Source organism: Lichenostomus cassidix, chromosome 13 (genome assembly GCF_008360975.1).
Source record: "Lichenostomus cassidix isolate B80296 chromosome 13, HeHo_3.0, whole genome shotgun sequence".
In the NCBI taxonomy this organism is placed as follows: domain Eukaryota; kingdom Metazoa; phylum Chordata; class Aves; order Passeriformes; family Meliphagidae; genus Lichenostomus; species Lichenostomus cassidix.
In genome coordinates, this window is record NC_139494.1 from 17123537 (window position 1) to 17137881 (window position 14345).

Here is a 14345-nt window from a genome sequence, read left to right on the forward strand (position 1 = left end):
TGTTTGTTTTTACTAATGAAGCCCCATAATCAAATCATTTCAATTTTAATTGTAAAGCCAGCAGGCAGATTTCTGTCTCCAGATGGGACGTGATGGGAATCGTTGAAGGCTGGGCACGTTCTGCCACTCACCTTAATAGCTGGAGCAAGGCAGATGGGAGCAGCTCTGGGGAGAGCTTGGGAAGAGCCTGAGCCCCCAGGGATGAAGATTTGAGCTGGGATCAGACCCAAAGCCTCTCCTGCCTCATCGACCCAGGGAAACCAACCCCTGGCAGGATGTGCTGCACCATTCCCAGGTCTGAGCAGAGGAGGCAGGAGCTGTTTTCCCTGCTTTCATCTCCCAGCTCTGCCAGGATACATGAAATCTATTTGTGGCTTCCACTTACCATCTCATTTTTTTGGGTGTTTGGACTTTGGGAAAAGAGGAAAAGAAAGAAACTGGGTCATTTTCTATTTATTTGGAAGAGCTGAGACGTTAACCCTCCAGCTGCACAGAGCTCTGCTCACGTCTCCGTGGGACTGGCAAACTTGGAACAAGTGATGAGGGAGAGGAGAAACCTCCTCCTCAGCAGAGCAAATGTGCCTTTTGCCCAGCTTTTGGTTCAGGCTGGGAGGAACTGGGTGCAGTGGGGTTTGGGTTAACTTACAATCTAAACCAGCTCACTCAGATAAAATATCTATTTTACTCTAATGAGGGAGGAAAGGAGATGGGCTGCTCCTGTGTAATTCCCCCAGACTGAGGGCATCTCCAGCTGCCTACCAGGCCTCAGCAGTCACCCAGAGGCAAAGGATAGGCATAGAAGGATGTCATGGAAGGAGAAGTTCTCCTTTTCTCCCCACCAAAGAGGGTTTGTTTCTCCCAAAGAGGATGAGGCCAGAGGCACAGGGTGATCCAGGCAGGTCATGCCAAGTATGGAATACCTTGTGCTCCTCTTCATTTCCCCACAGCCATAACGGGGCAGAGCCCAGCTCTTATCAGGGCTGGCTGCTGCTGCTTTCACCTCCTCGAGCTGCTGCCCTCCCCATGCCCACAGTCCTGCTCCCAGAGCTGACAGCGTTTCTGGAATCCCCTGGAAGGGATCCAGGTGGGGAATGCCAGGCACAGAGCAGCCACCAGCATCCCTCTGGCCAGGCCTCTTCACTCTTATCAGCTCTCCCTTTCCATGCCTGAGTCATCAGGGACAGCAGCATCAAATCAGAAATAAAGTCATTAACTGGCTAAGCAAATACAGATGAAAACCTCACTTTATTTTTTGAAATCAGAGCCCTGGCTCCTGAGGGCTTGAAGTGGCACCTTCTTTCTGCCAGCCTTGCCTCGACCAGGGCTGCTCCAGCCCCAGGGACACCCTGGGTGAGGAGAGGAGGGAGGCAGGGGAACTCTCCCTGCTTGTCCATGGATTTCCTGGGACTGGGGAGCTCCATGCCCAATGTGCCCTCATGCTGGTGGCTCCAGCTACACGAACTGGGCACATCCAGCAGGAGTGACAACCCCTCTGCCCTCCCTGTGCCACCCATCCTGCTGCCAGCACAGCCTCCTTTTCCCCAGGGCACATCCCTGGCAGTTTGTTCCTCCCACGTGCCTGCGGCTCACACCTCCCCATCCCAGCGCCGATCCGGGATTCTGCTCCTCTCCCTATTTTTTTTTTTTTTTTTCCCCACCATGTACAAATGGGAATTAAATTGAGGCCACTAAACTCATTTTCTCTCGCAGCCGTGCTGGGGCTGCAGGCAGCGTTTTCACCGAGTGGCTGCCAGGCTGGGAACCACAGAATGCTCCTCCTGCTGCCGTGCCTGGCGTGCCCCTGCCTGCTCCCAGTGCCTGCTCCGGGCTGGGGTTAAACCCAGCCAGGCCAAAACCCGTGCCAGAGCAATTTTGGCCTCATGTGAGCAGTGTTTGGGGCAGTGCTCAGCTCCTGTTTGGGCTCCTGTGGCTGTGCCTGGCCAGCAGCCCAAACCCCGAGGGTTCACCCCGTGTTCTGAGGGTTCTCCCACTGCAGCCCTGTGGGAAGGTGCTGGAGACAGGCTGGGCAGCTGCCTGGCTCAGCCTCAGGGGCTCAGGCAGCATCACGGGGAAATGGGGATGGGCTGGAGCCAGGGAGGTGGCTGTTGGACATGCAGGGCCTGTGACATGGTGGTGCCACTGGCCATGGGGTGTCTTGCCAGGAAGAGCACCCCGCTGGCCCTGAATGACCCTCTGAACCAGAAAGTGCCACCCCACCAGGGCTTATTTTCATCAGGCAGCAGCAGGAGGAGGAGGGATGCTGGTCATGGGCAAACTTATTCCACTACCATCCAGGGAAAAGTCCCTGCAAGTGCCTGAGGACAGCAAAGGAGGACAGACCTGAGTGTGCTGGGAGGGAACAGCTGCTGGGAATTTCAATGACCGCCCGTGAATGCTGGTTTTGTTTGGTCCCAGCCATGGCTGCGCTCTGCCCCGGCCAGGCAGCATTCAAACCCCGCTGCTCACGGGGCTCTGCGCATGGAGCTCCTCTGGAAAAGCCGCCGAGAAACCTGAGCTGGAGAGGAGCCCTGGTGCAGCACCGTGCCCCTGCCCTGCAGACACGCCGGCGGGGATGGCCAGAGGGGGCAGGGCTGTGCAGGACTGCGGGGGGCTCTTCCCAGGACTGCGGGGGGCTCTTCCCAGCGCCTCCGGTCAAGCTTTGTTCCCGTCTGCCAGAAGGAAAAGCGATGGGAAGAGAGGAGATGGTCAGGAAGTGAGTGAGGTGTGCTTCCTGCATCCTTCCTGCACAATTCCTGCATCCTTCCTGCACAATTCCTGCACAATTCCTGCACGTTTCCCTTTCCCCCTGCCTGATGGGACACCGCTGTGGGGCTGGGGAGCAGAGGCACACTTTTCCAGAGCCAGACTTTTCCAGGGACAGCCTGGGGATGAAGCTCTCAGCTTGCCCTCGAGCCTGGGACATGGAATGCTGCCCCGTGACTCTCCAGGGCTGCCTGGGGAAATGGAGATGCTGCCAGCCTCAGCCGTGGTGCACGCTGCCAGATCCGTGCCCTGAAAATCTAGTTTCGTAGGGATAAACAGGATTTCTTGTTCCTGTTGCTAATGTGATATCAGCACATTGCAACACAGATGTTTTAATAACACATAGTTCTTTTAATGAAGGGACTTAAGCTAATTTACTTCCCAGCATTTGTATATGTCCTATTTGCTCATTTATTCATGCAGTAAATGAAATTAAAGTTACTAAACATTTAGAAAATTGCAAATACACTGGAGAAGTGCACCTGTGTATTAAAATAAGGAGCAGGAGCTGCTTTCCTGGCACAGAGGCTGCCCAAGGCACACGCTGCTGGCTGCTTCCTCCTTTCCTGCACAGCCACACAGGCTGGAGGGAGAGGCAGCTGGGCACTGCCAGACCCCATTCCCAGGGATGCTGACAGTTGTGACAACCACTGCATTTTTATTTTTATCATCCCGCCAACGTCACCCTTCAGATCAGCTTTTATTAAAAATAAATAATGCTTTTAAAGCTGGTGCTGGGGCACCAAACTGTGACAAAGGCCAGGGAGGCGGTGCTGAGGATGATTAATGTGATTTTTCCAGGGAAATACTGTAGCAGTTCTCCCGTGCTGAAGGCTCTGCCAGCAGGCGTGGGAGGGATGAGGGTGCTGGGTGCTGTTCTCAGCCTGGCACAGCCCAAGCTGGGGTCAGGTCTGGCTGTGGCCTCACCTTCTCCCAGATCAGGCTTTGGTGGGCATGGGTCAGCAGAATATTAAAGGGATGTTGAGGCACACAGCCCTCCCAGCCCCTTGGATGCATCCATCCCTCCTTTTTCCATCATCCTCCAGCATTCCCATCCATATGAGCCCAGCTGGGTGGTGAGCACTGCTCATGCACAGCGCAGTGAAAAGGGACACACAATGTTCCCTGTCACACAGCCCAAAGCCATCCTGGGGCTCCAGGCATGTCACACATCCATCGTGTCACCATCCTGGGCAGGCCCACCCCAGGCACATGTGCATCACACGTGAGGGCATCTCCCTCCAGGTGATGATGAGCAAACCTGGGAAAAGCCCCGAAGGCTGTGCAAGGCTGGGCTTGCTCCCCCTGGGCACACTCATCCTGCCCAGGCGTCCCAGGAAAGGCACCCATTGTCCCCAGGTGGTGTGGTGGCACAGCCACCTCTGCTCTTGGCCATGGGGACTGGGCTGCATCTCCTGCCCTGCTGGGACAGCCCCAGCTGTAAAACTGCTGTCACCATGAAGGCTCCTGGCTGGAGAGCTTCATCCCTTGCTGGGAGCTTGTCCAAGGTGTGCTCACCACCTGAGCTTTCCCCTCTTCCCACTCATGGCATCCAGCGGGAAAAGTAATGAGCGAAACGTTGCGCAAACATTTTGGGAATGGAAAAATCTCACTGTCTGAGTGCTGTTTGGCTTAACAGCTTGGTGGGGTAGGGCAGGAACTCGATGTACAGATGGGGAGGCAGAGTTGCTGACCCACTGAGCTCCTGATGTGCTCCGTCAGGGAAAGGCACTGCTGCACTCCCATCATCCCCGTCCCTCCCCTGCCTTTCCAGGCCAGAGCATTCCTCAAACCGTGCTTCATCCCATCCCTGCTGCTCCTTTCCCAGCGCCGCAGCCCCGCTGATAATAACAGCTCCACATGCCGCCTGCCTGTCCCATCGCTCCGAGCCTCCGGGGGCTCCCAGCCCCAGCCTGCACCCTCAGCACCCCAAACCGCGTGGGCAAAGGCACACCGCTCCCTCCTCCCCCAGTTGTGCAACCCGGCGCTCGGGATGCGCTATGCAACCCCCTGGGAAACTCGTGCCCGTCCCTGTGGCAGGCGGGGGAGCGAGGCGGCTGCGTTCCTTACCTCTCGACGGAGCCGGGAGCGCGGGGAGAGCTGGAAATAGCCCTGGCTGACACAGATACCTGTGCGGAACAGCAGGGGCCTGCACTTGCCGTGGTAATTGCATACTGCACGGCGATGAGTCAGCCGGAGCCCCGCTCGGGCAGCACGAGGCTGCCCTGCTCCCGCACCGTGCCCAGCCCGGGCCGCGTTGCCGGGGAAATTGATGCTCCCCCCTCGTCGGGAAGGGGGGCCCGAAGCTCGGGAGCAGGGAGAGGATGGGAATGAGAGCATCTTGCAGCTTTTTAAGCTCTCGAGATGCTTTCAAGTGCCAGGAAGGCAGTGCGAGCTGTGATTTGCTGCATTATTTCTGTTGCTATCCCTGCACGGGGAGCTCCTGTGTGCAGAAGAGCTGCTTGCAGCAAGTCAGCATCCAAACACTGCCTGTTCGGGGGGGCTGAGCCCCTCAGCTGCCATCACCCAGGAGGGGCTGGGGACCAGCCTGGGAGCAGCACTCAGCACCCCACAGGGTCTCTGGGACAGGACTCCTTTATCTCAGCCGTGGGTAACCAAAGCAGCCGGAGACAGAAGCGGTGTCAGCTCATCCTGAGCTCCTCGGCAAGAAAGCCCCACCAGCAGAGCTCTCCCTCCTCCTCCTCATCCTTCTCCTGGGGCTCAGGGGCTGCATCGCTGCCGGTGATTGCACTGCCAGGACATTAATAAATAATTAGCCGGCAAACTTCCACCAGGGAGCTTCGTTTCTTCTCCTCCAGCGGTGCTGCCGGTTCAGAGAGGGAAAGCCAGGGGAGAACAGCTATTCCCAGGAAGAGGAGCTGGAGGGGGTGGCATTTCCCCTGCCAGGCTGGCTGCTCCCCAGGCTCCTCCACAGCTGACTTCACATTCCAAAGGGATGCAGGGCTGGGGGAGGAGGAATAGGTAAAATCAATGAGAACCTATTTGGCGGGATAGAGGAACGTGGTTTTATTTATAGCGCTGGCTGGGGCTGAAGTGTCTCCTGCCCAGGGACACAGGGCCGAGGCACTGAGGAGAACAAGAGCAGTGGCTGCACAGGGCTGGCAGATACTGCCCACCCCTCATCGTCCAGCCCCACTGAGCCCCCAGCCTCACACTCCCCAAAGCACTGCAGGTGGCTTTGCTCACCAGCTCGGCAAGGGGGGAACGCCTGCAGAGAGATTTCTGCTCCAACAGCAGTGTTTGTGCTCAGGGGGTGCCAGGATTTGAGCCCAGGCCCTTCCCACCACTGGTGCCCAGCCAGGGCTGCAGGGGATGCTTGGAGAAGGGGGTGCTGGCAGATGGAGCCCTGGGGACAGACAGGGCCAGCCTGGCAGGCTGGCAGTCACGAGCCAGGAGATGCCCACGGACATCCCTGCCAGCAACAGCTGCTTGAGGAACGGCAAGTCCTTGCTCAGCAGTGCTGCAGATCCAAAGCGTCTCCCTTCACTGCTCACTCCCTTGGCCAGCTCTGCTGGTGCAGGAGGATCAGGACCTGCTCTGGTGATCATGGCACGTCTCTGGGATGAGGCAGGTTGAACAGAGAGAGGAAGAGATGCAGCCAGACTCTGAGCAGCCTCCAAGGAAAGGCAGGAGGAGTTGCCCTGCTCGGAGCCAGGATCAGCAGAGGAAGATGAGGCCAGCCTGGGTCTCAGCCAGCCACCCCAATGCCCCTCACTCCTCCTGGGAGCAGCTGGCAGCAGGGTGGTTGGGATACAGGAGATAGCCCAGCTCCTGGTGCTGCTCTGCCAGGCAGGGATGGGCAGTGAAAGGAGCCCAAGCAGCACCACCAGGACCACAGGCAGCTCGACAGGCAGGGACGAGGCAGGTGGGGCAGCAAGAGGCCAGTGGGGTGACATGGATGGGCTGTGACAGACACTGCCAGCACCGTGTGAGAGCTGCCAGCGCTGTGGGAAAGCCGAGCTCAGCCAGAGTGAAGGAGTAAGCCTGAGGGACACGTGCCGGATGCTGCAGCTCCTGGCGGTGCCACGGCTGGCTGGTGACTGGTGCCAGGCTGCTCTGGGGCAGCACGGGGGGACACCAGCCCTGGAACAACAAAAGGAAGGCTTGGGCCACAGGCTGGGATGTCAGGCAGTGCAGAAAGAGCAGTGCAAGGTCTCTGACAGCGTGTTCCTTCCCCCAGATGAAGTGAGGTACAGCATGAGCTGAGTGCCCTGGGCTGCTGCCAGGCTCTCATCCCCAGGCAGAAGGGGCCGGCTGGCCCTGCTGTGCCAGAGCAGCCCGGGGAGGACAGGCTGCCTCAGCTGCTGTGGGTGTGCTGTTTCCGTGGACAAATGAGTCACTGAAAATGCCATAAGGAGTCAATGGGCATCCTGGTCCCCTGCTCAGCCCACACAGCTGGTGGGCAGTGTGAGCCATCCTGCAGGAGCCTTCCTTACCCTCTGCTGCCTGGGCTCTGCCTCTTGCTCTGGGCAATTCCCATCTGTTTCAATAACACATCCACAAAACCCCCTTCTTGCTGCCTTGCCATCCCATTTGTCTCCTGATCGGTTTTCTCTGCAGTAACTGCATGGCTTTACCTCCACAGCATGCTCAAGGCTGCAGTTTGGGAGAGGAGCAGGCTGCAGGATGGGGCAGGCTGGAGCCCTCACCACATCCCCTGCATGGGTGCATCCCTCCCACCCTCAGCGCTGGCCACGGGCTCCTCTGACAGAGCTGGAGCAGTCTCTGCTCCTGGGAAAGAGCTGCAGAGAGCTTGGCAGGCGGGGAGTAGAGGGACTGTCTGCCAGGTGAGCTCCAGACAGGGGTCTGGGGGCTCTGTCACAGCACAGGCAGGGTGCTCGTGGTGTCCATAGTGTCCATGGTGTCCACTTGTGCCTGCATGAGGGGCTTTGCTGGCACAGTGGGACATCACTCCTCAGCGATGCCAAGGGAATCTGGAGCAGGATTGGCAACCTCTGAACTACCAGAGGCTCAGCCCTCCTCCCTGGACAAGCTGGATCTCAGAGCCAGGAGCCCAACCAGCACCCACTTGTCCTCAGAATCCACTTTTGTTTGCCAGGTCCCCTCCAGCCCCAGAGACCACTCCCTCAGCCCTGTGGCAAAGAGGACATCAGACTGTCACTCCTAGCTGACCGTGAAGCATAACAGAGCCCTCCTGTCAGCAGCTGAGGAGGAGGAGGAGGGGACAGGAGCTCCCAGGTGCACACAGCTAATGAGGCACAGAAAGCATGGAGAGAAAGCAACACTCTGTCCCTGTGCTCGTGACTTCAGGTGAAGGATAAGGCTGAGCCGAGTGCTGAGCAGGGCTGCGGGGAAGGGAGAGCAGAGCTGGTGGAAAGGAGCCAAGCAGAGAAACTCAGCGAAACCCAGGGCATGGCACTGCCAACCACCGTGCCCCGTGGGGAGCAGGGCCCCAGCGAGCAGCCTGCGTGAATGGAGAGTGCCTTAGGGGACGGCTCGGGGACAGCCTGGGGACACCTTCCCCTTCAGCTGCCCCCAGCTCACCCAGCCAGCGGCTCGCACAGCTCCTGCCAGCACGGAGCGCCTGTCCCCAGCTCCCCAGCGAGCGCGGCCACCGCGCCAACCCCCCCTGGGGCTGCATTTCACACCGGTGCCAAGCTGAGTGTCACCAGGCGGGGACCTGCCGGCGGCCGGGGATGTTGTAACTCGGAGGAGCCCCATTTGCCGCTGCCTCTCACTGCCCGCTCCGTCCAACATTTTGCCATCCACAAGCAGAGGCAGCTGCAACGTGAGAGCGAAGGCGGGCGGTCGCCCGGAGCGGGGTGGCTCCTGCCCAGCCCGAGCTCATTGGCTCCTGCGCCTGTCCCACGCCTGGCCTTTGGCAGGCTTAGGGTACCTTCAAACCCTGTCCCCTCCTGACCGCTGGCCCAATGACATTACTCACTCGCTGTTGTTTTGAAAGGACATTTGCAAGCTTTTCCTGTTATATTTTACCTCGGTAATATTATCCCCAGCCCCTCCGGGCTCAGCAGCCAGTTGCTGCAGCAGCGGCATGGTGCCACCGAGAGCTCTGGGGCTGCCAGGCAAAGGTGGGCACAGGGGCTTCGTTCTGCTCCGGTGCTGTTGACACCTCTCAGAGTGCATAAATACAGAGAGCAGCAGAACTGGGAGCGCTGGCAGCTGCCCTGCTCTCAAAGCTCGGGGTCTGGTTGAGGAGGAAAGCTGTGAGCACATGGCAGAGCTTCCTGGCTGCTGTGCACAGGGCGGGGTGTGTGACACTGATGTCCCATTCACACCGCGGCACTCGAGTCCTGTGCATCAGACACCATCTCTGCCCACCGCAGGTGTTTCTGAGGCTGCCTCATGACTGACTTCTAAGAAGGTGGAGACAACACCACTTATAACATCTTGTCCTCCTTCGCCTCTCTCCTGGTGCTTCCGAAGCCCTTTTTTATGAGTGTTATTCAACCAATTCCTCCAGAAACTCCAGGGCACAGGGAAGTGGTGTGATCTCCATTTCATAGGTGAAAAGAACCAAAAGGCACAGAAAAATGCTTGGACTGTGCAAAAGTCCAGAGCAGTCAGGAGCTGAAGCTGGGCAGGTCAACATCAACTCGCAGCCATGTGAGCAACTGTACTTCATCCTGCAGGATCCCACTGAAACACAGAAACACCAGCAAGTCCTCTTTGCCAAGATGTCCCCATTTTGCTCTGCTGTCCTCTGTCCCCCTCGCGGCACAGGAGCAGCCTGACCCTGATGTCACATCCAGTTTTGCCTGCAGGGCAGGAAGAAGCCCCAAGCTGTCTGTTCAGAGGAGAAATGGGGCAGTGCAGGCTGGGCTTTGCTTTCCCCATGCTTCTCCATGCCTGGGGTGGGTGTCCTGCAGGATGTGACCACTGGAGGCTGGGAAGGGCTCATCTCCTTGGGTTAGAAAGCGAAGGGGGAGGAACTGTGCATGGCACAGACCAGAAGAGAAAAGGTATTTCCAAAAAACCCAGCTACTCAAAGGCTGATTTTCTAATGACGATTCACAAGTCATTCCCACGAATGGTTACTTCCTACTTGAGTGCAGCTGGTGTAAAGGAAATCACGAGATACTCAAGTGAGAACCTCGCCTTTTGTGCAACAAATTCCTCCCAAAGGACTGCTTTTGCGATGAGGCCTTCCAGCCCTGCTTTTTCCCCTGATGGGGCAAACATCCCTGCTGTTCTCAGCTCATCTTTACCATCCATAGCCTTCATCACTTGCATTTTCTGCAAAGAAGGGACAGGGGGAATGCACATCCCCGGTCAGCAGGGTCACCTGGGAATTTGAGTCTTAGTCTTCAAGGAATTGCAAGATTCCTCGAAGAACGTGCCCCAGAGCAAGGCAATTTCCTTCCTTGGCCCTCCTAACTGTGCTGTGCCTGCTGGGAGCTCCAGCTGTGGCTCCTGGCAGGGCATTCCTGGGGCCAGGCCTCCCACCCATGGGAAGAGAAGTTTCACTGCTGGCAGGGCAGCTGGAAAAGCACCCTGGGTAAGGGTTTTGGCACTTGATAGCAGTAATTAGTACTAGAGTGCAACAGCAATGAGGAAGAGTTGCTTCGTCCCATCCCGACAGCCAAGCCACCCCGGCCCCCAGTTCTCATCACTGTGACACAACACAGGCTGTTCCTGACATCTCCCTTTGATGAAAGGCTTGGGATCATCAGGGAAAACCCAGTGTTGCCACATTGCATGGTGTTCACAACATGTCCTGAACCAAAGAGGGGCCAGAGGGAATTCAAGAGTGGTTGGAAACAGCTCTGCCTTGGAAACAGCAGCAAAGAGAACATGGACGGGCAGTGAGCCTTTCCTGCCAGAGGAAGAAGCACTTTGTGTTCACCCTCAGAGCCTGGCACAGAGCTCCTCACCCTGCTAGCTCCACATCACTTTGCTCCATCAGCTCTTTAGTGACCCTGCAGGCCTGTCGAGGTAGTCTGAGGGGATTCAAGGGTCTGGAGCCATTAGGCTGTAGGTGTGCCACTTGCTTGGTGGCGTATCAGCTAATTCAGGCTGCAGTGCCAAGCCCTGCTCTTTCCCATGTAATTGCTACGGGTAAGTAAATAGAACATTCATGAGATTTTTGGTCCCATCATTAATTATTTCTGAAAGGGCTTTTAGTATACGCCTCAAAAGCCCAGACAGAAAGATGACGTGCGTGACATCAAGATGCTCGCCGCAGCAGCTGGAATGAAAACAAGGAAAATCAGAAGATCTTTTGCTCCTTTTTACTCTTGGCTTCAGTCACCTGGTCTCACTTCAGTGCAGACCCACCGAGCCTGGAAGTGACCCTTGGACCAACACGCTGATGTCAGAGTTTATGTACATTAGCATGGGGTGATCTGGGGACTGTTGAGAGGTGCCTGGTGGTGCTGGGTGCTCCCACTTTTGAACGCTTTTAAATTTTAAGGTGTGCGTGGTGGCATCGCTCAAAGTGGGCTCCCCCTGTGTGTGTCCCTGGGGAAGGGGCTCCTGCAAGAACCACGGGGCACTTAGAAAGCCCCAGAGAGCCCGAATGTGACCCCTAGCCGGACACGCTGCCCGCCGCGCTCACACCTCTCAACTCGGAGCGCCCCGGGGGCAGTGCAGCGGCACGGGGTGATGCCGCGCAGCCCCGCTCGGCCCCTCCAAGCAGCACACAAAGCGGTGTCCCAGGCGCTTCTGCAGCCCCCCGGGGCTCTCCCTCGGGCCGATCCCCCCGCGCTGCTCCGCAGGAGCGGGCGGGCGCTGCGGGTGGGGCTGCGGGCGGCTCCGCCCCGGCGCTCCGCGCTCCCCGCCCCGCCGGCCGCCCGGCTCCCGCCGCCGCGCCTGCTGCATGCTCGGTGCTCAGCCCCAGCCGGAGCTGGAAGATGGCGGAGCCGGGGCCGGATTGCAGCTCTCTGCTCGATGAGGATCTCTCCTCCTTCGTCTTCAGCTACCTCGCAGACAGCCAGGTGCGATTGCGCGGGGGGAGCTCTGCGGGACGGCGCGCTGCGGCTGCAGGGGGGAGCGGACAGACCCCCCCGCTGGTTCCCGGGGCACCCCGGGGAAGAGCCGGCGCTGCCGGAGCGGGGCTGCGGGGCCGCTTAGCCCGCCGGTGCCCCGGCGCTGTGCGGGGTTCCGTGCTGCCCGCGGGTGCGCAGCCGGCCGCGCTCCCGGCGCCGTGCGCGCCCCTCCCGGGGCTCCGGGCGGCCGCAGCCCCGCAGCCCCGCCGGCGCTTTCAGCACCACTCGCACGTGGACTCCCCACTGCCCCACCGGCCGGCAATGCGGGGGGCACAAGTTGATGGGGTGATGGGTTTCGGCACAGAACTCTCCCCCCCCGGTTGCTGCGGCCCCCCAGAGGTGGGGAGGGGGCGGCGCGGTGCGGGCGGTGGTGGGGGAGCTCCGCAGGGGGCTGCGCGGTGGGGGCTGATAAGAGCCGGGCTGGGGGATGAGTCATGCCGAGCGTCAGTTCCACGCATTCGGGCTGGGATCTTGGGGGATGGAGGTTTGGGGGGGGGGGGTGCGACAGCGAGAGGGGTCTCGGCGCTGCGAGTCGCCGGCTCCAAAATGTGGATGGGCTGCGTTTTGGACGGAGCTGGGTATTAAAATCAGATTAAGGCTCCTTGGCAGCTCCGGCGGGATCACGAGAGCGCGCCGTGCTGGCTATAGGGCTCGCATGCTTTTCCATTTTGGGGGCTGCAAGAGAGGCGCTATACAATAAAGCGGGCAGGAGCCGAGCCGGGGCTGAGCCCGAGCATTTCGCAGTCGGCTTGATGAGGCTGCTGCGAGTGGGAAGAGTTTTCTGTAGTTATGTATCATCCCCCCCGACCCTTCACTTTCATAACCACGGATTACAAAATAGCTCCGATTGTGAAGCGAGCACATTCATCCCAACCCTTGCTCTCTCACCAGCTCAGCCCCGGGATTGCAAACAGCAGCGTGTGTTTGTGGGGAGCAGGACGAGAGCTAATCCTGCCGCCGTTTGGGTTCAAAACAAACACGGGTAAATCAGATTTGCCCCCGGTGCGTGTGCCAGACAGAACCAGGCGGGTCTTGCCACCAGCCAGATTGATGTAGTCCCGGCACCTCTCCTCGCCTGCACCATGCCAGAGCGCTCCGGCTTGGCACGGGACCGGGCAGCTTCGGGGGGCAGAGCAGGGGGGAAGCAGCCTGTGCTCCTAACCAGGAGCTGCTGACAGGTTGATTACAGCAGAAGGGTCAGGAAAGGTGAGAAGTGGGCCGAGATTTTGTAAGCAGTGTGTGGATTTTTGTTTTTTGTGGGTTTTTTTTTTTTAATTTTATTATTGCTGGGAAGAGGAGGCTGGTTGTGTGGGATGCTGTCCCTCCGAGTGGGCTGCTTGTGTGGGATGCCATCCCCTGGAAGTACAGCAGAGAGGCTGCAGCTCCCACCAGCCCCATTGCTCCATGAGCAGGTGAAAGTTCCTGGCTCCACTTCCCTGGAATAACCCTCCCGTTCTCCGCGTGTTAACCACGACATGAAAAGCCCGCATGATTGCAGCACACGCCTGGAGCCTTGTTTCTCTTTTTCTTTGTTTTTTCGGCCAGCATTTGATGTGCCAATTTAGGAATCTTATTCCAAAAAGGGACTGCTAAGGGAGGGGAGAAAAAAAAAAAATCCTACGAATTGTCATCCTTCTCTGGTGCAAACCCACCATGTTGTGAACATTCCTTGGAAAATTTGGAACTGTGAAATGGCCTGTGCTGAAACAAGAGAATGTTTATGAAACGTGGCTGGCTGTGTCCCCTGTTTTCTCTCCCTGTCCCCGGCGTGCTCTCTGCTGGAGGGAGCAGCACAGGTAGCGCTGGTCCGAAGTCTGCAGGTGTGGGAGGAGAGGAGCAGCGAGGGCAATGCTGCAGCTCCTCTCTGCTCTCCCATCCGGCTGTTGCTTTAGATAATTCCATTTCCTCTTCTGTCCCCACGTGCGCTGAGGGGCTCAGGGCTGGGATGGAGAGAAAAGAGAAGAAAGAAAAGAAAAAGGAAGAATAAACAGCACCCCCCGCCGCCCCCCAGCTATGATTTGCATGCATTTGCTTAAGAACCGCCTGAAGTTGTAAGCATGTGTTGTGCTTGTACCTTAACCTCTGATGAAACTGGGGGAAGGCTCCAGCCCTGGCTCTGTCACATGCTGCCTTCTAACTGGGAGCGGGAGGCGGGCCGGGCTGGCGCTGACGTCTCTCCCCATTACTACTGTACGATCCTCTGCTTACAACTGGGTTACTGACTTCTCAATGGAGCCCCAGAGCTGCTTCCCTGCACACCCCAGCGCTCCAGCACCGGAGCAGATTATCCTGAGAGGCTACCATGTCAGGAGGCCACGAGATCGTGAATGTCAGCCGTTTCCTTCGTGGAAATTTTGAGGAACTGGGACTCTCCTCCTCTCTCGCCCATGCTCCTCCCCAGTCCTGGCTTTTGCAGTAGGTTTTGAGAAAGGTGCAGTTGGTGCAGGTGCCAGGTGATGCCTTCCTCTTCAGGGCAGGAATCCTCAGGAAGGCTCTTGGGGAAGGTTTGACATCTGCATCAGTCCCTTCATCTCAAGGGTTTGTGCTGAGGGTGCCTGCTAACCTCTATTTACATATCGAGGACAGCGATGATTC

General features: G+C 58.2%; 1 protein-coding gene and 1 long non-coding RNA gene across 2 annotated transcripts in view; one reads left to right on the forward strand and one right to left on the reverse strand.

Annotated features, from left to right (window-relative positions):
- Window positions 1–1226: 1226 nt before the first annotated feature.
- LOC146431414 (uncharacterized) lies at window positions 1227–5163 on the reverse strand. Its single transcript, XR_014854949.1, has 2 exons — window positions 4834–5163; window positions 1227–2669 (listed from the first exon to the last, which is right to left on the reverse strand). It is a non-coding gene; the product is annotated as an uncharacterized LOC146431414 (long non-coding RNA).
- A 6380-nt stretch (window positions 5164–11543) lies between these two features.
- The window catches only part of PPARGC1B (PPARG coactivator 1 beta), a 45283-nt gene continuing 42481 nt past the window's right edge, over window positions 11544–14345 (forward strand). The window contains exon 1 of the mRNA XM_085074039.1: window positions 11544–11699. Coding sequence (XP_084930165.1) covers window positions 11616–11699 — 84 coding nt within the window. The 5' untranslated portion in view covers window positions 11544–11615. The remainder of the gene's footprint in view (window positions 11700–14345) is intronic.